At 56.7% G+C, this 23,191-nt stretch overlaps 3 protein-coding genes across 3 annotated transcripts in view; 2 read left to right on the forward strand and 1 right to left on the reverse strand.

Moving 5' to 3' along the window:
• ABR (ABR activator of RhoGEF and GTPase) overlaps positions 1-3,315 on the reverse strand; it is a 38,116-nt gene extending 34,801 nt beyond the window's left edge. The window contains exon 1 of the mRNA XM_021524951.3: positions 3,000-3,315. Within this exon, the coding sequence (XP_021380626.2) occupies positions 3,000-3,300 (301 nt within the window). The 5' untranslated portion in view covers positions 3,301-3,315. The remainder of the gene's footprint in view (positions 1-2,999) is intronic.
• A 1,530-nt stretch (positions 3,316-4,845) lies between these two features.
• BHLHA9 (basic helix-loop-helix family member a9) lies at positions 4,846-9,966 on the forward strand. Its single transcript, XM_085557326.1, is given in 2 exon segments — positions 4,846-7,802; positions 7,805-9,966. Coding segments are annotated over 2 exon segments (729 nt in total). The 5' UTR covers positions 4,846-7,186; the 3' UTR covers positions 7,918-9,966.
• Positions 9,967-10,440: 474 nt separating this feature from the next.
• Positions 10,441-23,061, forward strand: TRARG1 (trafficking regulator of GLUT4 (SLC2A4) 1). The gene is made up of 3 exons (XM_021524955.3): positions 10,441-10,932; positions 16,497-16,629; positions 17,850-23,061. Exons 1-3 carry the CDS (start codon positions 10,543-10,545, stop codon positions 17,855-17,857), a joined length of 531 nt encoding a protein of 176 aa, XP_021380630.1. The 5' UTR covers positions 10,441-10,542; the 3' UTR covers positions 17,858-23,061.
• The last annotated feature ends 130 nt before the right edge of the window (positions 23,062-23,191 follow it).

Raw genomic sequence — 23,191 nt, forward strand, 5'->3', positions numbered from 1 at the left:
GGTAGCTCCCTTCCCATTCCCAAGGTACCAGAGAAGGCAGTGCAGCAGAGCAGGGAGAAGAGCCCACGTGACTCCAGAATCTTTCCTTGAGAGAAACTGTAATTCCAGCTAAACAGAGGGCTGGGGATTCACTCACAGCACATCCCACAGCCGCAGCATCCTGCCGTAACCAGACCCACCAGCTCACGCCATCATGGACTATCCCAGCTATGCCAGCGCTCCCCACCCCAGAGCTCACATTTCTGGGGTACAGGGTGCTGCACAGGGCAGTTCAGGGGCTCCCAAACCCCACAGCCTTCCAGAGGAGCTTCAGCTCCACGGCAAAGCCAGCCTCTTTCTCTGCTTCCCAAGGACAAAGCGAGGAAACCCAGCACCGAGTTGCCTCCACCTCTGCGCTACCTGGCTGCTGGGCACAAAACATCCCCACTGAGCATCACCTCATCCTCCTCCTGGCCAGCAGCACCATCTCCTGCTCAGCTCAGCCTCTCCAGGCTGGCACCAACCTACAGCACTGCATCCTTTCTGTGGCAAACAGGAGATGGAAGCAGCTCCCAGCCCGAGCGTCGCTGCAGCCCGGCACACACTCAGCTGCGAGGCCAGCTGTGTGTTTAGCCACAGGGACAGGTGACGGCCAAGATGAGGGGAATTTCAGTCCTTTCCATGCTTCATTTTGAGCCATCTGCTCGCTGACGCTCAGATTTTGTTGGTCCCAGGAGAGCTGGCACAGGCGTTATCTCAGATGCCAGGATCGTGTATCTGGCTGTCACACGCGCCGCTCTCGTGCGATAGCCGCAGACGGGCATCTTGCAGATTTCCTCCCTTTAAATCAGATTAATCACAAGCTACTTAAAGGAAAACACTGTGTTTCCCTGGTAATTCCCATAAAGAAGATATTCAACACTCCTCCACTTGCTGTCCAGAGGGTGCTTCCCAAGGTTGATACAGCTAGGGACTGACTGCATTCAGCCACAGTCACAGCAGCATTAAGCTTCAAAATTCACATTAAAATACTGAAGGACCCAGGCAAAGCAGCACTAACCAGGTTACACACCACCAGAATGCTGGCAGGAAAAGCAAACAGCACCACAATCATGAATTTTCAATTGCATCTGAAACAGAGAAGTGAGAAGAAAACAACAGGAGCACTGGGTTAACCAGCTGACCGTGAAAGGGGGATCCAGGCAACGAGCTCACACCTCTTACTGCACTCTCAAATTCTTCTCTTAAACGTCAGCCCAGTCAATGCATAGAGGAGCCCTTATAACACCCACAAAGAAAATGCTGATGCCTGGGAAAGGCTCAGGACAGGCTCGGGACAAGGCTGGGGAGGGCTGAGCCCAGCCCTCCGTGCAGAGCCCAGCCCTGTCACAGGGCAAGGAGCCAGGCAGCAGAGGGGATGCTTCCTCCTCTGGTCAGCTGGAGCTGCTGACCCTGAGAAAGACCCATTTAGGGGAGGAGGAAGAGGCCACAATCAACAACACCTGATGCAACCTTGGACTTCAAAGTCTTGCCAAAAGACTCACCCCCAGCAGCTGCAAAGGTTGGTGCGGGGCTGCACCCCTCCAAGTTACGAAGCCAGGACCCTCAGGGGCTTGTGCTGTGCTTCAGGAAAGCCCCTTTAACATCACCCACCAAGCTGAGAGCAGCCTTGCACCATCCTGGTTTTGGAAACATCCAGGAGCAAAACCCAGACATAAACAAAACACAGGTCTGAGTGTAAATCAGAAGGGTTTGTGTTTGATCTCTCTGATGCACTCCAGCCATTTCAGCCACAGAGCAGCTCTCCAAGAACCACAGCCCGTGCCTGGAGAGGGGCTTGGAGCAGCCCTTTGAAGGCAGCATTCCCAATGTCCCTGTTCCTGGGCTGGGCACAGGCTCCCACGGCCGACTGGAGAGCAGGACAAACACTCACACATGCAGCCTGGCACAGCACGGTGACAACCCTGAGAGCAGCCATGTACTTTGGACATTTCACCTCCAGGCAGCTCAGGAAGGTGAAGTGGAAACTTCCTCCAGCACTGCAGACTAATGCAATAAATATAAATGAACTAAATATTAAGCATAATTTGACATCAGAGCACTTGCTCTCCAGGCAATCTTAAACCAGCACGATACAGCCTTGGGGGAAACCACCACCCCAGACAATCGAGCAAGAACAAAATTAACTCAAGTCAGCTGTGGAATTAGCAGCATTAAAAGTGACATTCCCTAGTTGCCAGGACTGGGTTTGAACCGAGTTTAATGCTGATGCAATAACAACTTCCAGGCCACTGGAAGTAGGACAGTGTGACGGCTGACAGCGCTAGCTGGCTGTGCCTTCAGTGCCACCACACAGCCAGGCACTTGCGAAATACCACTGTCCTCAATCCACCTAGAAAAACGCCCCGGGACGTGTCACCAGCCCGGCACGCTTCTGCTTTAGAGCCTCCAGGACTTCCCCGCAGGAGGTCACAGGGTGTCACCTTGAGCAGAGGTGTTCCCGAGAGCCAGGTCACGCCGGGAGGAAGTGACTCCTGTGCAGAGTCACGAGTGGCTCGTGGGCCACTGGCCCATCACCGAGAGCCAGGGGACCGGCCAGCCACCCTCCCTCCTCCACACCCAGCGATGGGGCCTTGGCATGGCATGTCCCTGGGAATGGGACAGGGAGGAGACAGGCCCTTGGGGTGACCTCAGTGGTTGGTGGGGGACCGCACAAGGGCTGGGGTGGCATTAGCTGTTTGTTGGGCATGGCAAAAGGAGTTTGGGCATTCTCTACCACGTTCCGCTCCCGGCTGCGTGCTGGGCACACGCTGGGGCTCCCATGCCGAGTCACAGCCACGAGTGAGGCACGGATGGGGCTTGGGACCGCCTTTACCCGAGGCACGGCACGGGAGCGCAGGACCGGGGATGCCCTCGGCCGTGCAATTCGACCGGGCGGCCGATGCCTCGACCGGGCGGCGCAGGGGCTGGGACACCCTCGTTTATGGGGCGCGGGGTGGGGACGGCTCCCCCTCACCCACCTGCCGAGGAAGCGTCCTCCGCGTCCGAGCTGCCGGCGCTGCCGCCCTCCGGGGAGCTGCCGGCGGGGCGGGGGGCGGCGGGCGGCGGCGGGGCCCGGGCCAGCATCGCCTCCAGGTAGCCCACCTTGAAGCGCTCCTCGGCCAGCGCCCGCTGCAGGCGGCGCAGGTGGCGGCGGCAGCGCTCCAGCTCCCGCTCCATGGCCCGCACCGAGCCCAGCTCCATGCGGGGCGCCGGCTCCCCCGGGAACTGCGCCTGCCAGTGCCGCGCGAAGTCCGCCCGGGCCGCCTCGCCCGCCGCCATCCCCCGCCCCAGAGCCGGGCTTCCCCCCGGCCCCGGCACCGCCGCCTTCCGCCCCCCGCCGCCGCCGCCGCGGGGCCTGACGTCGGTGCCCGCCCCCGGCCCGCCCCGCCTCGGCTCGGCACGGCACGGCCCCGCCGGGGCGGGGGCAGCGCTGCCACCGCCCCCCGGCTCGGCCCCGGCTGCGGCCCGCGGCGGGACGGGACGGGACGGGACGGGACGGGACGGGACGGGATGGGATGGGACGGGGTGGGATGGGACGGGATGGGATGGGACGGGATGGGATGGGATGGGACTGGACAGGATGGGGACACCAGCGGGGTGCGGGTGCTGCGCTCCTGCAGCTCACAGACTCCCACTGCCCTCCCCGGGTCTCCCCGAGGAGCTGCGGGCACGGGGATGTGGGTAAGGGAATACCAGGTGCGTGCAGCTCAGGGCGGTAACAATGTGATAACTAATGCCAGAATGCATCTCAGGTGCTCTGGGAATTCCCCGAGCTAGGAACAAGTGAGCCTTAAAGGCTCCCGTGTGGTGGGGTGGCTCCTGTGCCTTCACCATCTGCTACGTGCCCAGGCCTTCACTGCAGAGCTCTGTGTGTCCCATCCTCATCCTCTGGCCGGTGAAAGTCTGGCAGCCCTGTTGGTCTCAGGATGGATGAGCCATTCCTGGCACATGGAGCGGCAGGCACAGGTTCCTGTGGTGGGCAACGAAGGCCTACAACTCCCTGAAAGGGTTCTTGACACACTCCTGGTGGGGGTTTGTCTCTACTCCCAAGGAGCAAGGGACAGGACAAGAGGAAATGGCCTCAAGGCTTAAATTGGGTCTTAGGAAAAGTGTCTTCACTGAAAGGATGGTCAGACTTTGGAAGAGGCTGCTCAGGAAAGTGATGGAAATGTTAAAAAAACATGGATGTGGCATTTGGTGGTTTGGTGGTAACAAGGCAGTGCTGGGTTAACGTTTGGATTCAGTTAGAGGGCTTTTCCACATGGAGTGACTTTGGGATTCTGTGAAGGCCCAAGTAAGGCTTTTGCCCACTGCCTGCCACATGTGCTGTGTTTAATCACGTGCCCGTGGCTCTCTCCCACTCCACAGGATGTGGCTTTCCAACCTGTGCCAGGGCAGGGCTGTTCCCTGGTGCTTTGCGAGGTACTGGAGCAGGGATCTCACCCACAGGTGCCTCCAGGCCTCTCAGTGCCCCTCCCTGCCTCTTCCTGTGCCCTGCAGAGTGGCTGGGCATGGATGACTCACCAGCCCGTGTCCCTCGTGCCACCTGGCCGTGCCCCAGCAGGAACAAAGCACCCTAATTATTTACCCAGGAACAAAGCACCCTATTTATTTACCTGCGGGCCCAGGTAGTGTCGCAACAGCCGCCTCCTCCTTCCCCTGTCACCAGGAACGGGCACCTCCCTGCACGCCTGTCCCGGCTCTCATCCTTCCCTTGCTTTGCTCTGGCACATCCATGCCTCTTGGTGCAGCCTTGCCAAGGAGGATGGATGGTGCTGGGACAGTGCCAGGAGCTGGGCAGCCCCCCCAGCTGCCTCTTCACTCCATCAGGGTTTGCCCTCCAGCGAGGGCTGTGCTCCCCGATGGCTCCAGCAGGTTTCACCTGGAAGCATCGGCAGCTTGGGGGTGCTGGATGGATGTGGCAGCCAGGCCAGGGCTCTTTGCAGGAGCTGAGGGCTGGCTCAGCAGCAGTGTTAGGGGTGCACACCCAAAACACACCATGAGAGCTGTGACAACACGCAGGTACCCAGCACCCAGCAGTGCTCCAGCCCAGAGTGACACAGGCTGGGAGCTGGGGAGTCCCTGAGGGCCAAACCCCTTCTTGGAGGCTGGAGAGTGCCATGAATGGCCTGATAGATGTGTGGCGACAGATAATTACGGCTCTTTCATCATCTGTCAGGCAGACGGGCCCAGCAGAGCCCCACAACACGTTCCTGGCTCCCCATCTCAGCCCATAAATCTCTCCAGCACACGGTGATAAATCAGCAGGGCCTGGGGGAGCAGGGCCTGGGTGGGCGTTCCTGCTGACCTCCCAACCTGTAATGGGCACCTCGGTCGGAAGCGCCCAGGACGAGGTGGGGATGGCCCAGCGGGATGTGCTAATTACAGGTGCCCCGTGATTTATGGTCTGGCCTTGCCTTCTTCCGAGAGCTGGGGCTGCAGCCCTGCAGCCAGGGCTGCCCAGAGACCCAGGAGCCCCGGCAGAGCTTCCCAAGGATCTCCCAGGGGCTGTGGGTGGGATGGGGACAGCTTCAGGACTGCTGCCCCTGCCCAAGCTCAGCCACCCCCGTGTCTGCTCTGGACTGCACCTCCTGACCTCCAGCACCAGCAAAAAAACCCCCATGGCAGGGATCTGTCCTGCTTAGCTGGGCTTAGACAGGCTCTAGGTGGGTCTGACTTCTATGTCCTGCTGGCATTCAAAGACCCTCCCTGGCTCCTGAGCTGAGCTTGCCGGGTAAATCAGTGGTTGGGGAGCCTCCATTCCTGGCAGACAAAGACTGGGAGGTGACAGGGATGCTGGGGAGAACAAGGGGGTCATAGTGAGCACAGGTGAGTGCTCAAAGACATTTGCAAGCTTCACCTGCCTTTGAAGTGCTGCTGCCTCATCCTCCCCTGTCCCTGAGGCCCTGGCTCCTGATTTATTGGGTTCCTGGAGCAGAGGCACCTAAATTAGCTCCACCTTCAAAGAGCCAGGAGAGGAGAAGGGCAATAGACGAATAACTCCCCACTAATTGTGGCTATTGATCAAACATGAGCTGGGATGATCAGATAGGAAGGGATGGATCAAGGAGGGAGGGGCACGTTCTCTCAGGGCTCTGCTTTTGCACCAGACACCCCAACAATTTGTCAGAGCCACTCCTGGACCATTTTTCAAAGCATTGCTCTTTGCACAGGAAGGCATTTAACAACTGCTGGCTAATGAGATGATGGGCAAACACACGTGGCTGTCCCCAACTGCTCGGAGGTTGGGGACCTGGCCCTGCCCATGGCCTCTGGACCTGCTGCACCTGGCCAGCCCCCCATCCCACCGGCTCGGGGATGCAGGGAACAAGGAGCTGCTTTCAGCACCGTCTTCCCCAAGTTAAGTGGCGGGCAGGCCCGGGAGCGCCGGCCCAGACAGCTCTGCCCCCAGGCTGCTGGGAAGGGACAGGAAGGCTCTGGAGGCAGGTAGCACTTTAGCTCTTTTATCACCTGCCCCGATCCCCCCTGCCACATTCCTGCTTCCTGCTCCGCAGGGCAGAGGCGTGCCAAGCCCTGCACATTCCTGCAGGGGTCTGCTCCTGCTCAGGCCCTACCTCCCCCTGTCCCCACGGATGCTCTCAGCTCACCAGGACTGTGTCTTCTCCTGTACCCAAGCACAAGACCTGCTGCTTTCCTCAGTAATTGCACCATTTCGTGCTTCAGTTTCCCTTAGCTGAGGAATAACAGAGGTGCTCAGGACCCGTGAGCAGGGGAAAGGAAGAGCCAGGGTGGTGATGTCCCGCTGGGCACCACGGAGAGCCCTGGGATGACTGTCCCAGGGTGAGCCACCAGCTCGCCCAGCAGAGGAGAGGGCAGAGCAGCATGGGGGAACTCCTGCAGTGCCCGGATTCTCAGCAGCCACTAAAACAACGTGTGCTTGATGGAGGTGCTTTTCTCGGGGGCCTGTGAGCATCCCACCAGAAGGTGTGGGCAGCCAGCACTGGTGCCTCTCACTCAGAGCAGGGGGCAGGCAGGGCCCTCTCCCTGTGCCTCACCTGCGGCAGGTGAGGAGGGTCGGGGCAGCCACGTGATGAGCCCTGCTGAAGGTTTTTAGAGGCGGCTGCCTGTCCCTGGAGGAGTGTCACCCACACCTCCCAGGAGGCAGGGTCACAGCAGCTCCTCTCCCGCTCCCCCTCCTGCTGCCATGGCCGGAGCAGCCATGGGGAAAGGGGACCCAGAGCCCGACAGCTCCGAGGAGGAGCTGGAAGCGAGGAACGCATCCCAGGCGTGCTACGGGCAGGGTTTGTGGGTCTCCCAAGGCAGGGAAGCAGACGCCAGCCCGGGGGACACGGAAGGGATGAAGGTGAGGAAGAGGAGCAGGCCGGTGCGCTCCAAGGCCAGGAGGATGGCTGCCAATGTCAGAGAGCGTAAGAGGATTCTGGACTACAACCAAGCCTTCAACGCCCTGCGGCTGGCCCTCAAGCACGACCTCGGAGGCAAAAGGCTTTCTAAAATCGCAACCCTCCGGCGCGCCATCAACAGGATCACGGCTCTGTCGCTGTCCCTGCGCGGCGCCGGCTGCTGCTGGCCCTGTGCCCACTCCGAGTGCCGCGCCCGGGCCGGGCTCCCTGCGCAGGAGTCGGGGCCGAAGGGCGGCCGCCCCCAGCTGCCCTGGGAGCCCGTTTCTGCAGGGACACGGCGCCCTCCGTCCCCTCTCTGCGCCGCGTTCTCCCCTCAGCGGCAGCTCCATCACTACGAGAGCCCGCGGGAGAACCGCGCCGCGCCCGGCCGCGCCTGCTGCTCCGGCGGGACCCCGCGCCCCGCGGCGCCGGCCAGCAGCGAGCCGCGGGCAGCCCGCGGGAGCTGGGAGCCGCGCCCTGGCAGCTGGGACACTGCCAGGCCTGGGGGCACCAGCAGTGCCTCCCCACGCACTGAACCCGCAGGGCTGGGGCGGCGGGGCGGCGCCGGGAAGGGAACGGAGCCGTGGGACAAGTGGGGGGAGCGGGAAGGGACCGCTGGGCGAGGGAGAGAAGCGCTGCTGGAGGTGCAGCTCAGCTGATGCTGGCGGGCTCAGAGAGCCCCCGACACGCTGTACAGGATCCTGCTGGGTGTCTCCCCTCTGCGGGAAAACTGCGGAAAGGTGGGAAGTCCTCTGGAAGTGCCGGCTCTGTGTTTCTTGTCGCGAGGTCTCACTGCTGCTGATGGCCACTGTTATTTATTCTCTCTTGCTTGTTCTGCGGGAAAACACGAGTTACAAACCCAGCAGCAGGGCAGTGGCTGTTAATATGTGTGGGATGGACAGATGGGGATCACGCTAAAGCCCCTGGCTGGCGGGAGGCTCTGGCTGCCGCCGGTGAAGGAGGGGAGCAGGAGCAGGGGAAGGTTACTGCCCTGGGACTTTTGACGCTAAGCTCATTGCTACAGACGTTTGTGCCCGGCAGATTTGCGAGGCCGGGAGGGGAGACAGATGTCGGCTTTCATAAAACCCACCCATCCAATTGCGGTTTCCTTCTGATCCCAGTGAAGTGGCTCTGTTGGGACAGGCCAATAGCACGCTCCCGGCCAAGTCCCGTGGAGGGGAGGAAGGGGGAATTTTACTGAAAAGGTCCCTTTTGTCCCTTCCCTCTGGCTTGGAGAGCTTGGACCAGCTGCGAGGGCTCCCTGCTGCCCAAGGCTCAGCAAACTGGAATTGCTGCAGGAATCAGGCAGGGATTTACAGCCACACACACACCACAGCTGGCAGGTTTTTGGACAGGACATTTGCACCGTGTGATTCCCGCAGTGCCGAGCCTTGCAGATCTCCTCCAGCCCCTCTGCTCCCACCCCAGTGCTACCAACATTCCAGGGCCAATCTGAGCTCTCTCCCTGCCCGGGGACATATGCTGGAACAACCATCCCAACCTCCTGCTGTTGAGCACCGGGACCTCCTCCTCCTTCCTTAATCCCTGGTGGGACAAGGGAGCTGGTCCAGGAGCAGAGGAAAACTGGTGGCAGCCAGGAGAGAGAGCTCTTTGCTCAGCAAAGGAGCTTCTTTAAAGCGCTGATGGTGTGAGGCATCCTGGCTTCAGCCTCTCACAGGTGCTCCCCTTGCCAGAAGAAGGCCTGCAGCCACTCCTCTGAAGGAATCCTGCTTCTCCCTACAGCTCTGGGTGGCTCTCCCTGGAGCAGTGCATGGCCCTGCCCTGTCAGCAGCTGTCACACGGGCAGCGAGAGCCCAGCAACAGCAGCGTTCAAAGAATGTTTCAGTGACTCCCTAACTCAGGCAGGAATGTGCATCTCCCTGGTTTTCCCTCACCAGCTTTGGTGGTCAGCCGAAGTGAGGCAGATGGAAACAGATGGTCACAGAGGCAGGAGTGGAAGGGAATCAAAATCCCGTGAAACCCCGCCAAGCAGGGACACCCCACTGCTTCCAATTCCACATTGGCAAACTGTGGCTCCTAATTCTGTTTGGAGGCTGCAGGATGGGATAAAGCTCCGGGCAGCAGGTCCTGCCTGGCAGAAGTCTCTTGGGGCACCTCTCGGGGAGGCAGGAGGTGCTGGGTGTGCCCCGTAGATGGCACTCACTGCCAGGGAAACCCCTGGCAAATTTGGCACTGAAGCATAATACACAATGGATGGAAAACATCCATTTTTCCCGGGCATCCAGGCTCTAAGGGTTGTTTTAGCCCCCCCCTCCTGCCCCTCACATCATCCCTGCTCCCAAGGATGGAGAAGGTGTAACTCACACTGCACCAGCACCCTTACTGCTTTGCAGGTTCTGTGTAGGGGCACGGTCTGCCACTGATCTGGTGTCCCTGTCCCCAGCTGTGGTGTCACCACGGTCACCCACGCACAGCGAGGGCAGGGCGAGCTCAGCACAGCGTGCCCAAGCCTCCCCCAGCCCCGGGCACGGCTGGTCCCAGAGCGGCTGGAGCCAGAGGTGCCACCGGGCACCCACACACTGCCCAGACCCCGGCACCCTCCGGGCAGCCCTGCCCAGAGCCAGGGCAGCTCCCGCCGCTCTCCGCAGCGATGAGGGGCTCGTGGGTCTGCTCCGTGTCGCATGTCCCCCGCCTGCCCGGGGAAAGGCTGGCAGCCAGCAGGGACAGCAGGGCTGTGTGCGCCCCGCACGGCGCTGCCCTCGGCATCCCCGAGCCCCGCCGGCACGGGCGGAGCCCGCTCGGGGCCGGGCTCGCACGTAGCGCTGCAGCGGAGCGGAGCCCGTGGGAGCCCCTGGGAAGAGCTGGGGGTCAGCGGGGCGGGACAGAGCCTTGGGCTGGGCTCGGCTGAAGGCGGCGGGGACTCCCCGGCTCTCCCAGCGCTCCGCCCCGCCCCGCCGCATCCCCGCCAGCATCCCCGGGGGCCGCGGCGCCGCACGCAGCGGCTGGGGCGGAGGCCGAGCGCGGTAAGGGGGCGAGGAGAGGGGGGCCGGGGACACCCCGGGGGCGGTCCGCGGCCCCGATCCTGCCCCGGGGGCCGAGCCGGAGGAGGGGCCAGCCCGGCTCGGCCTCCCGCGGGGCGGCGGGCCCCGAGCGCAGAGCGGCGGCGGCGGGGCGCTGCCGGAGCCCGCTCCGCGGGGCCATGGCCAGCACCGGCTCCGCGCCCGGGGGCGCGGGCCCGGGCTCGGGCACGGCGCTGCCCACCCGCTTCCAGGAGACGGAGAAGCTGCTGTCGGCGACGGAGGGCCGGGAGGAGAAGGGCCTCCGCGGCTCCAAATCCTTCACGGCAGCCCTGCCCGGCGAGACGGAGCGCAACGGGCACGGGCTCGGCTACAAGTCGGTGTCGGTCGGGCACCTGGAGGCGCCGCCGCTGTCGCCGTCCCGGCTGAGCCTGGGCAGAGCCTCGTCCACGGCCACCAGCACGGCGGCCCCGGAGCAGGGCCGCCCTCGGGACTACCTGGTGCTCGCCATCTTCTCGTGCTTCTGCCCCGTCTGGCCCATCAACATCGTGGCCCTCGTCTTCTCCATCATGGTGAGTGCGGGACCCGCCGGGCGCACGCACCCGCCCGGTTCGCCCGCGGCTTCCCCCGCCGCCGCCCCGACGGGCGCCCCGGAGCTGTCCGCGGTGCTGCACCCCCGGCACCGGCACCGGGCCGGGAGGAGCCCGCTCCGCTCCCGCTCCGCTCCCGCTGCGCTCCCGCGGGCTCGGCCGGGCTGTGCCGCCCGGCTCGGCTCCCGCAGCGCGCTCCGGTGCGGGTCCGGGGGGCGCGGGCGGGCGGAGGCGGGCGGGGAGCGCACCGAGCCCGGGGCAGAGCGCGGGGAGGCGGCGGGATGGAGATGGAGATGGAAAAGGTGGCGGCGGGATGGAGATGGAGATGGAAAAGGAGGCGGCGGGATGGAGATGGAGATGGAGAGGGGGGTGGGATTCCAGGGCAGGGCTCCGGGAAGCGCGGTCCCTGCCGCCAGGCAGCGGTCCAGAACCACTCGGCGGGCTTCCCCGGCAAGGAGCTGCGGGGTGAAGCAGCCGAGGGATCTCCCCCCGCCCCTCCGAGCCCAGCCCTGCAGCACTGGGGAGACCCTGGCTGGAGGCTGGTGCCTGGCCTCAGGCACCTCAAAGGGACAGGTTGCACCTGCAGCTCCTTTAGTCGCCCTAGAGAAGCAATTCTCCTCCATTAAACATCCCCCACACCTCAGCAAATCCACCAAGAGCCGAGCAGGGGAGAATGAAGCCAGCCCGGCCTCCCACCCATCGCGGGTACAGGTGGCTCAGTCAGCACAGCCCTACAAGCACAGCCACCCCCCTCCCCAGCAGATGCTGCTCTCTTGTACACACCCAGCACCTTCTATGCCTTTGATTTGCAACAAAGGCAAATCTTTTCTTTGAAAATCAGCTCCATTACCTGCTTACCGCACAGAAATACACTGAGGGGCACCTGCAGCCATCACTTCCCCCCAAAACCACCAACAACTTGAAGGCAGGCACGGGCACTTGCCACAAAAAGCCCTCTGGGGAGACCAATTTCCATTTTGAGGAGGAATCATCGTTTCTGCCAGTGCCAGCTGTCATCTGCGTAGTACAGTTGTGTGGCACAGCCTGTTTAGGCAGCATCCAGGGAAGCCAGCCAGCCTTGCTTGGCTTTGCACTGCAAGGAGAGGGAAAGCAGCTGGGTATTGCACATCCATGGTAATAAACAAGGGCTCTCACGGGGATTTTCCAGCCACATTAGCCTTCATGCAAAATAGATCCTCACACTGTCCCTTGCAGGCGTCAGAGCCCCCAGAGGGGTGGGGGTGTGCCTGGGGCCACACGAGCCCCGTGGAGGAGAGTTTACAGCAGAAAAAGAGCAGGAGTTGGTTCATCCTGCCAGGCTGAGAGGGACCAGGGTGTGGTGGCTGTCACACCCAAGGGGAAGCAGGACCAGCAAGGCAATAAGATTATTGAGCTGCCCTCTGCTTCCAAGGGCACCGGCAGCCCTGCCCAGGGCTCATCCAGAGCTGGGGAAGGGGAGGCAGAAGGTGCATTCAGCTGAGCTCGTTCTCCTGGACGAGGTTAATGGCACACACTGCACATTAGTAGCCAGTGCACATCCTCTTGCCCCTGCACAGTGCCCCCTGCACTCTCTGTCCTGCGGTTCAATTAATCACTGCAGCCCTGCCTGCACCATCACCTCCTCCACACACCCACCTGCCAGGCAGGGACCTCCACAGGCACGAGCAGAGCAGGATGAGGAGTGATCCATCCATCCTCCCTCCCTCCCTGAGGAACCAGGGAACAGCTGGCTGGGTGCTCCTGCCAGCAGGAGCAGCTCTCAGGGCACGGGTTGATGTTTCAGCTGCTTACAGCAGGGAGGAACTGAGCTCCCCAAGGCTCCCCCAGGCTCAGGTCTTCTTCAGAGTAAAGCCCAGGTGTGCCTGATCATGCACAGATCTGAGCAGGAACCAGGTTTTTGTGATTCCCATCGCCTGGGGAACAGGAGGACCTTTCCACAATGTGCTGACATTCCTTTAGCTCTGCAATTGTGCTTTTCTTTCCCGAGTCAAAGCTTTTGCACATGAAAGCTTTTTTTTTTTCCTGGGTAATAAGCAGCGTCCAAAGAGGAAAGTAAATGAATGCTTTTGAGCTTAGTGTCTCATAAATCATTTTTCAAAAGCTGCTCTCAGATCCCAGCAGGGCCTATGGCCAGAGGTGGAAAAAAACCCTGCTCTAGTCCCCCCAGCCTGTTCCTGCTAACGCTGGTTTTGTGGAAATTAATTACCTGGAGGCTTTTTCACAGACTCTGGGATGTGTTTTTCCCAACAAGTGATGATCTGGCTGTTCTAAAGGGTTCAGGTCACTCCCCAGAGTAAAGAGTGGGACTGGTGGACAAGGATGTGTCCATCCCCTGGGATCCATCTCCTGGGAGTGCAGGACAGGGCTGGCTACCACACAGCCACCCTGCATTCCTGCAGTGAATCCTTTCCTCTTCCCACCAAAGTGCAGCCACTTCAGGGGAAGAAGCAGAAGAGCCACATCCCAGAGTACAAAACTCCAAATAAATGAAGGGAAATGAAAAAGACCAGCCAGAACCACCACACAATAACATCAAGGGCAGTTCTGCACAGCACTTGGTACCAAAATAAGTTCTGTCATTGCCAAAAGATGTGTGAGAAGTCAGACAATCCTCACCCGTTATAGTCTCACTCTGGAGTTGACTGATACCTCCCTTGGAATGTTTCCTTCAACAAAAACACCAAGTGTCCAGGATTAATGATTTATTCTCAGCAATTGGTGGACGGCAGCAGAGAGCATCCAAAGCCAGTTCATAAATTGGGAAAGATTGCAGGAAAGAGGATGGGATGATTTGTCTTCCCCATCCCTGTGTATTTCCTAGCACAGGAAAGTAATTGCCTTCATTTGCAACAAGGCCACTTAGGGGAAAAAACCCATTTGGAGCAGTAAGTGGAAGAGATAGCAGTGGGAAACAGGTGAAATGAAATAATTCCTGAGTCACCCAGCCTCACCTGGCCCAGGGCTGCTGCAGAGCAGCACCCACTCCCCAGGTGCTGCAGATTTTCCAGCTCTGGGCTGGAGCAGGGAGTCCCTTGGCACTCCCACTGTGACTCACTCGAGAGCCCTCGAGCTTTTTGGAGCTCTCCTGCCTTGGTGAGCCTCGATGAATAAACAAGATGTTAATGTTTTTATGTGGAAAGCAAAACGGGGGGTTAGTGATACTAGAGAGCTGTAATCAAACTGTTCCACACTGATTAATAATATACGTACAGTACCAAATTCTTGCTAAACGCCCCATGCCAATGCTGATGGGTTTCTCATAATTGTTGAGGATAAATGAGCAGTAAACACTTCCAGAAGCTGTAGTGATAACTATATTGAATGCCTTAGCCTATGTATTTTGCCTTGAAGACAGCTAAAACTGCAAATTTCACTGCAATCTAACCCACACCCTGCCAAATTTTTACACTTGCTACAGAAACCAGAGACTGAAAAACCAAATCCCCGGAGCTGGAGCTGCCAGCGAGCAGGGCAGAGCTCCTGCATCCTCCCCATCTCTCACCACCAACCCATGAGGCTTCATTTTGTCACCTCCTGTTCTGGGATGAAAATAGCTCCTGGCTGCATCCCATCGCTGTCGGAGCGGGTCTGGCAGAGCTGCTGGTGAGCCCAGGAGGAGCAAGGTCCTGAGCACTCCGGTGCCACTGCGGGGACAGGGACGCCCAGGGTGGCTCCTGAGTGGGGCAGGACGTTGGCAGGGGGCAGAGGAAGCAGCCACCCTCCTGCCTGAGGCTCTGCTGGGTTATTTTCGTGGCGACACAAACTCACAGGAGCACACGGAAACATCCAAAGCTGCGTTTTTCCTACAGAGCAGCTGCCCATGCACAGCCTGGGCTGAGGGGATGTTTTGGTGCTACCAAGAGGCAGTGGAATTAAAGCAGGATGAATGGGAAATGGGGCAGTAAAATCGAGTATTGGTTCAGATTCTCTGTGATGTTTCGTGATTATTTTTGGAGCTGGACTAGACCTCCCTACTCTTTTTTTTTTTTTAACATGAAGCAGGGGATCCTTCCCATCACAGCTATTTCTGAGATACACATTTTTTGAAAGGAAACTGGGATTGCTTTAATCCACTTCCACCTTTAACTCATTTTAACTAGTACACTTGGTGGTTTTTTTTAACTGAGAATTTCCCCAGTTTTAGCAGCCGTGCTCCAAAGGGAGGAGCTGTCACACAGCACAGGGCTGTGGGAGCTGCTGAACCCACAGCTTGCCCCAGATCCTCTTCTTCTCTTCCAAGGCAGCTTGGCTGGAGATGGATGGGCCAGGGAAAGAAGCCTTTAACCATGTTAAAGTGTTAAATAAATAAAATCAGCCCCAAAGGAGGAGTATCTGCTTCAAAGCAGTTAAATCATCAATAAAACCCCATTCTCAGTGAGGTTTAGGGGGGTTTTGCCCAACTCCTCCACTGGATCAAGGATTCTGGGCTCCCTTCTCTCTCCCCTCACTCCAAACGTTCCCAACCAGGTGAAAATGTCACCAACAGGCCTTAAAACCCCTTACCCACTTTTCCTCCCTCCAAAGGCCTTTTCCAAGGGGTTTTGGGGGCAGCAGAAGGGCGCTGCACGAATCTGGGGAGGCTTTTTGGTGCCCAGGGCCGGGCATGCTGAGCAATCCCACCACGAGTCCTCTCCCAGCTGCCCTCTGCCAAGGGCTGGGTGCTCCCCCAGCCAAGGGCAGGAGATCCCTTCCAGCAGGATCAGGAGGTCCTGCCCCCCACAGCCAGGTGAAATGTAAATTTTAAGGGATTTAGAGATTTTAGAGGAGCTAAGATTTTAGTTAGAAATAAGCCTTGCTAGAGTTAATTAAAATAATAATAATAAATGAGTAGGCCTAGATGAAGTAAGGAGTTAGTAGTTAACTAATAATTGATTGCTTGTCAGAACAATGTTTAGTTAGCTGGTTTTATAATGAAGAATACACAAACTAACAAATAGCTTTTAGGAACATAAGACCATTGTGGGCCTCCTCTGCTCTGAAACCAATTGAAGACAAGGAATGGGAGTTCTACCAAGAGTTCATTTGTCATATTTGCATTGAAAAGGTAGAAAGGTCAAAACGAGGATGACTTCATTGACTTCCTCATTTTGGGACCCCTCCCCATGAAAGCGACACCGACCCATTTCTAGGAACAAACCACGCATGCTCAATAGATTTTGGAGTAATTAGCATACGAGGCGAGCAATGGGATGGACCAAAATGATGAACATGTGTTTGCATTTTGGGTATTCAATACTTGTATGGATAAAAGGGTTCTGTAATCACCTGGAACCTGTGGTGTGGATTTGGGAGCCATCCCACACACACTTTCTAACTTTAAACTGCTAGAGAGCTTTCGTCCCTCACAGTTGGATATCGATACTAGATCAATATCCAGATTTTTTCAACAAATCACCAGGAACCCTCACTTTTTTGCTTGGCAACCAAGTGATGGCTAATTAAAGGAGCAGGAAAGCAAATGGGGCTGGGTTTGGGGCTCTAGAGGCAGGGAGTCCCCCCCACCAGAGCTGCTGCCTCTCTCAGGGTCTCGTTTTGTGCCTCCCCAGTCGAGGAACAGCGGGCAGCAAGGGGACACGGACGGCGCCCGGCGGCTGGGACGCATGGCCAGGCTGCTCAGCATCGTCTCCATCGTGCTGGGGACCATCATCATTGTGCTCTACATTTCACTCAGCATCAGAGGTAACCTGGGAGAACCTTGGGCTTGCTCAGGGGTCTCGTGTGGTGGTGAAGTCTTTCTTCTAACCCGTGCTTCTAAAGAAAGGCTCCGCAGCTTCTTGTTGTTTGGTCTCAAGGCAGTTTATTGCCAGTTATCTAAAAGATTTTCTTCTTGGGCTGTGGCTGTTTGGTCAGCAGCCCAAGCAGAGACACACACTCCTGACACCCTCACTGTCTGGTCTCTTTTTCTTCTCTTTCCCCTCCCAGGGCTGCTGCTATCTTTTATATGATATATTACGTATTATATGTTTACAGTTTTCCCCCAATACTTATTACTTATATTACAAAGTGCTTTTCTACTCTAAACTAATCTACAAGCTAGCATCACCAAGAACATGGAGGCAAGGAAGAGAAAGGAGGAAGAACAGGATTAGCTTATTTTTTTCTATCTTAGAACTTCTGACCCCCATGTACAAAATAAACCCCGCTCTGTACAGGTGCTAAACCCCCCCTGTACAATACTAAAAAAATTTCCCCTCTACTTTGTAACTACTTCTATTATACTATCTAACCCTTTGCTTGTTTTACTTTTAAAGTTAGTAACTCATTCCATGGCTCAAACTCAAAATCACAGCTGTTTGCAGCTGCCTGCCAGGGTCTAAAATGCTTTTGACGAAGGCTTGGAACCTCTAAAAATGTCTGAGAGACATTTTGAGTTCTAACAGTAACCCTTCCTTCTCCTTCCCTCAGCCAGCTCCAGCCCAGGGGGTAGGACAGACCTGCCCCTCATTCCCAGCCCAAGTGCAGTGGGAGGTCAAACCCAGCTTGGTTTGACCATCACCAGCTGCACACACACGTAAAAAACACCCCAGAGAACGGGCTCCTCCCTGTACAAACTCACATTTCCCACACGACCAGCATGGGAAGCCCTCCCTGTGCTGCCCAAAGGGCCCTGGTGACCACACAAGGTCTCCCTGGTGAAAGGTCCTTCCCTTGTGGTTGGGTTTAGAAGAGTGGAGTGCTGTAAAAACAGAAAGGTTTCAGGACACAAATCAACCTGCCCAGAAATACAACCCCAAAATGTCTTGGGGACCTTCCAAACACAACCCCATGTGCCAAACCAGCATGCTCAGCACAGCTCAGGCAAAGAGGCAACTCAGAAACCCCCAAAGGCCAAGCCAGGAGCGTCAGGGGAACATCTGCTGCCTGCTGGAAGCTGCCCTAAGCCACTCTTTCTCTTACAGTTTCCTAGAAGACGTTTCAGCATGCAAATACCTTGAAGAGGAGGAAGACAACTTTCCTTTTGGGGTTTTTACTTTCAGCCTTGCAACAAAACAAAAAATTGTCACAGTGTAGGTGGGCAGCCCTAGACAGTCTGCTCTGGAGCGCCGTCGGAAGGAACGCATGCTTCGATTCACCGCCTTTGGGAGCGAGCCTGTGCGAGGGATGGGATAAAAATCACCCTGAGCAGCAGTGGGAGAGGCCACACGGAGAGGAGAAGGGGGAAATCCACTACCTCATTCCCCTCCAGCAGAACTCACGGAGTGGGGAGACAACTAAAGTGCAAGAGGAGGAGAGAGTCTCCAGAAGGAAGCTGGTTTTGGAAGGAAAATACAAGGCGAGAGCGGGACGTTTTTGAGGAGTCCTCCTGAGAATTTTGGCACGAAGTCACTTGATTTTTGGGGGGTTGTTGGTTTTTAAATCGTCAAAATCTCTGTCTCTACGAAAACTAAAACAAAACAAAGCTCAAACTGCCATCAGGAGCTGAGAGCTGTTCCACGGAGGAGGAGGGAGAGCGGAGCTGCAGCAGGACCACGGCTCTGCTCCGAACGAAGCGCAGCTGCCAAAGCTGGAGGATGTGGTGGGTGCTTTTGTATTTTTGATGAAAAAAAAAAAAAAAAAAAAGAAAAAAAATCAAAGAGACAATGACCATTTGCATGCCTTTGGGAATGTTCTCCATGTCTGTTCCTACAAGCTCTTTTATCACTTAGGGCAGAGCTCAGAGCTGGCAGAGGAGGATGTTGCTGCATGAGAACCCCAGACTCCTCCTCACCCCCATCCCATGGTGGGCTTTTTAAAGGAAGGCAAAATCAGGCGTTCCCTGTGAACCCACACATTTCTCTGTGCACCCAAAGGGAGGTTGGCACCCCTGGCACTGAGACGAGAGCCTGCTTGATGCCCAGCAGCAGCACCAGGGCACAGGGAGCCCCTTCTGGCACTCGCACCCCGATGTCGCGGCATGTCCGAGGCTTCAGCGTGATCCAGCCCCCAGCACTGCCAGTGCTCATCCCCCCGACCCTCTGAGGCTTCAGCTCAGGGCCTCCCGGGAGATTTTCAGGGTCGTGAAGGAGTTTTAGACTCCTGCTCCTCTCCTTGCACCCCTCACACAGCTCTTCTGCTGCTCTGAAAATCTCCGGCGTCCCCGGAGCTGCCTGGGGTCAGTTCCTCGAGTCGTTGTATTGTTTTTTAATGTTTTGTATTTAACACAACAAGGAAACAAGACTCTGCTCCTCCCACTCTGTCTGTAGGTACCACGGGCCCTGCCAGGTCTTCCACAGCACACGGCTCCCTCAGCCCATCCCTGTGGGACCCAATCCCCACATGCTCCATCCAGCCCCAGCCCTTCTCCTCCCTGCTCTCCCCTCACTGCTGTGGGGAATTCCTGGGGTTGGCCCTCTACCCACCCACCCAGACTATGCAAAGCTCCATTGCCTGTTGTTTCAGCCAGGCTTTGTGACTTCTGGCCACGTCCTTTGGCTCCCTGAGCCTCTTTGATCCAAACTTTGGGGACACACGACCAAGAGCTGCACTGCCCGACCTTTCTGTTGCCTCCAGCTGACAACCTGCGACCTAAAAGCAGGGACTGGCTGGGAAATGTTGTCCTGCAGGGCACTTCTGCTCCCTAACAGCAATCTCCTGAAAAACACCCCTAATTTAGAGCAAATTCCGTGCTTCCCAGGGCTTGTCTACATGGAGAATCCACTAAAAGAAACCTCACAATGTGGTAACTGCTTGGCACTGACTCCTTCCCTGGGCTCTGAGTGGGCACATGGGTTAGCGCAGGGTAGGGGTGAGGTGTAACTCCACGCTGTAGTTACTCTGTAGTAGCTAATGTGCAAAGCCACGGGCATCTCTGTGAAAATTCTCCTGTCATCTTTTGGATTGCTCCTCTTCCAAGTGGTTTTTTCTTCTCAATGTTGTTTGAATCCAGGGGGTGAAGCCAAATCCCCCAGACACGCTGTCAACGTTTTTCTCTCCTCTAAAAGGGATGCCAGGGGCTCACAGCAATAGCACATCACTACAGCACTTTCTCGGGCTCCATTCCCATCCACCCCTTTGCCAGCACTCCATCACAAACTGCTGGCATCTAAAATGGACCAAATCTGCAACTTTTCTTTTGCAATTTATCTTTTGTGAGTTCAGCAAACAGGGGCTGCTGAGCATTGCTGGGTGGGAGCTCCCTCCTCCATCCACTACCCAGGAACTGCATTCTTTCCTCCTGAGCCCTTCAGAAACCCTCCCTTGGATGTTCAAACTCATCTTGTGGCTATTGAAATCACATCAAATCCCCCAAATGTTTCCTTCTTTAACTCTTGGGCTCAAGAGCTGCTTGCTGGGGGACACGTGGGGGGATTTTTGGAGCTACATAAGGGCAGTGCTGCCTGTCCCTGCATCTCCTGCCCTTTGCCCTTGGGGCTGCTGGAATTCAGCTGATGGGAAGAGCCCAGGAAGCTCCTCCTTGAGCAGGAAGGGTCCTTTTTTCAGGGAAAAGTGCTGGAGGGAGTTATAGGACTTGAGAGCACTGAGCGTTTATTAAGTAAGGATTTAAATGCTCTTTTATCATTATATAAAGCCTTTCATCTAAAGTGCTTCTCTGCATCCAAAGGATTAAACCCTGCCACCCCCCATGAGGTGGGTTCACATTACTGCTCTAATTGCAGGGATGGCAAATGCTCAGGCACTGAGCAGCTCCCAAACCAACCCCCTTTTCTTCCTCCTCCTTAACAGAACCATCTATGAGCACAGATTTCCTTGGAATCTGGGTTTTTTGGGTTTTTTTTTTTTCAGTGGGATCTAGACAAACTGCCCCACTGTGACTCCAAATGGGATTCCTGCAGGCAGGGGAAGGAGGGCTTTGTGGGGAAGCTGCAGTGCTCCTTGCCAGGAGAACTCCCAGGCCAGGCCAGCACAGGGCAGAGGAGGTACCAGGACTCCCCTGGATGCAGGAGAAGGCAGAAGATTCCCCAAAATCCCCAGGGTGATGATTTGTTTGTGCCTCCTGTCTCATTGGACAGCTTGGGTGATGCTTCTCACCTCACTATTCAGTATAACAAAAGAGAAGGACTAAGACACTTGAATCCTTTCCGTTCTAAAATCTTCCTGAAGAGATACAATTGTACTGCACCCCTGAACACAGCTTTTTTTTTTTTTTTTTTTTTTTTTTCCTTATCCTGCATTTAAATCCAGAGGAAACCCTCTACAGTTACCCCTGACAAAATATTTACTGTGCTTGTAACCTGCTCCTCCAATGCTGGAGGAATAAACTCTCCAAGTCCCTTCTCCCTGTCCCCCATCAACTTCTCCACACATTTTGCAGCCTGTTCTGCAAAGCTTTTGCCACTCTGCTCTCCCCATCTCAGCTCAGCTCAGCTCCCTCTTTGGCTCTTTTTGGGTGGAATTTGCTCATATTTGTGCAGGAGGAGGCTGCAGAGCCCCCAGCCCTCACCTGAGCAGGGTCACAGTGAGGTTGATGATGGCAGAACTTCACCCTGAGGCCACCAGGCTCAGCCACCCCCAGGGAACTCTCCTCAACTCAGCTTTTAGCACACAGGAGGGCAACCACAAAAGCTGTGCCATGAGCCCTTTCCTCTCCAGCCCCTCCAAGCATCCCTGCTCCTTCTTCCAGCTCTTTGCCCCCTGCTGCAGCCTCCTCTGAGCACACACACCAGAATTCTCCATGCTTGCAACTAAAACAGGCACAAAATCCTCAGGCTCTGGCCAACTTCTCCCCCCTGCTGAAGGAAAGGTGAGAGCACGGTGACAATCCAGCCCTACCTGCCAGGGAAGCTGAGGTGGTGGGAGGAGAGCTCTGAAGGGATGGAGGAGCTGGGAAATGCCTCTCAGTGTGAGCTGGAGTGGGAGTTACAATCGACAGGTCCTGGTGGGATGGAAACCCAGGGGAAGGAGCCTCCCAGCAGAGCATGGGGCTGCTGGCACCTCCCTGGCACTGCTGTCCCTGGCCTTCTTTGCCAGGATTTGGGGCAGAGCCTGGCTCTGTGGGGTGGCACAGAAGGGCTGCTGGCTGCTGGATTGAAGCTTTAAGCTGAACCAGCAACAAACTTGGCTTGGTTTTGTAGCAGCCCCAGGTGGGATGCAGTGACCCAGGGTCAGGAAAGGTCTGCCTGAGCCAGTGGTGGGGACAGCAGCTCCCTGCAGACACCAAAGGGATCTGAGCACCAGCAGGGGAAGAAAGCCACTAAAAGACTTCAAAGTCTGCCGTGTTCAGGATGGGTTTGCCTCTTCTGGCTGGTGTTTCAGCCTGTTCCAGTTTCCTCCTCTGTGCTTTGCTGGTTTTCCCACGCTGTCCCCTCAGCATCCCACCCCCCCGAGCTCCCCGGAGTCCTTCAGCTCTCCCTCCTCCCTCTGTCCCTCCTCTCACCTGGGCAGGTCCTGCTGCAATGAGATCTCATCTCTGGCCCTGCTGGAAGGGGGCACGGAGGGCAGGGAGCTCTGACCCGGCCCCACATTTCTCCATGTAGACAAGAGGAGCAGATCCTGCCTTTTCTAGAAAATGGAACCTTCATTTCTGTCCATTCTGAGCCCAGGGAGAGGCTGCAGAAAGGCACCCACTGGGCTGGCCCCACCCTTGCCCTGTCGCTTCATTACTCCTCACAGAACCACAGCCAGGGTTGTCCTTTAAGCTGAAATTATTCAGATTTAAGCTCGTTTTCCTTTCAGTATCCAGCCTTTAATTTTGGCAAAACCAGTTAGGTTTAGGTTTGGACTGAAAAACTCCCCTGCTTGGGCACAAGCCAAGGGGGTGTGGGGGGGAGAGCAGCCTTTTCAAAGTGGGAATATTTGTAAAGCATTTGCTGACACCAGTAAGTAGCAAAATCCCAACCTATAAATACCCATCCCAACCTATAAATACCCATTATGATAAGAAACATCAGAAAGGGAACGTGTGCAGGATTCACCAAGGCAGCCCTGATACCACCTGGGAGCCCTTAGAAGGTGCCAGGACTTGATCCTTGGCATGGAAGTGCAGGGTCCATCCCCCCACTGGGAGAGCCACAGCTCACACACAGCATGAACACACCAGGAACTGCAGCTGGGTGCTTCTCTTGGCTGACAAATGTTTCTTTTTCTGCAGGATGGTATGGTATATCTTATATACTTTCTTTGTATTTCTTGGCATGAGAAAAAAAAAATTAAAATGTAACATGCATGGTCAAAGCTGAACTGGTTTCTTCTGTCTAAATGAGAAAAAAAAAAATTATCCAAGCTACTCATTCAGCAATTGCTTCACACTCTGAGAGCAACCAGTTGGTATTTTGGGTGCAGTGGGCTGCAAATAATATGTACA

The sequence above is a fragment of the Lonchura striata genome, chromosome 19 (genome assembly GCF_050655825.1).
Source record: "Lonchura striata isolate lonStrDom1 chromosome 19, ASM5065582v1, whole genome shotgun sequence".
In the NCBI taxonomy this organism is placed as follows: domain Eukaryota; kingdom Metazoa; phylum Chordata; class Aves; order Passeriformes; family Estrildidae; genus Lonchura; species Lonchura striata.

Excerpts from the sequence above, each read along its gene's own strand:
- TRARG1 (XM_021524955.3), top strand. The coding sequence starts at position 10,543 with ATGGCCAGCACCGGCTCCGCGCCCGGGGGCGCGGGCCCGGGCTCGGGC. Across the intron at positions 10,933-16,496 it reads CCCTCGTCTTCTCCATCATG|TCGAGGAACAGCGGGCAGCA; the intron begins GTGAGTGCGGGA and ends GTGCCTCCCCAG.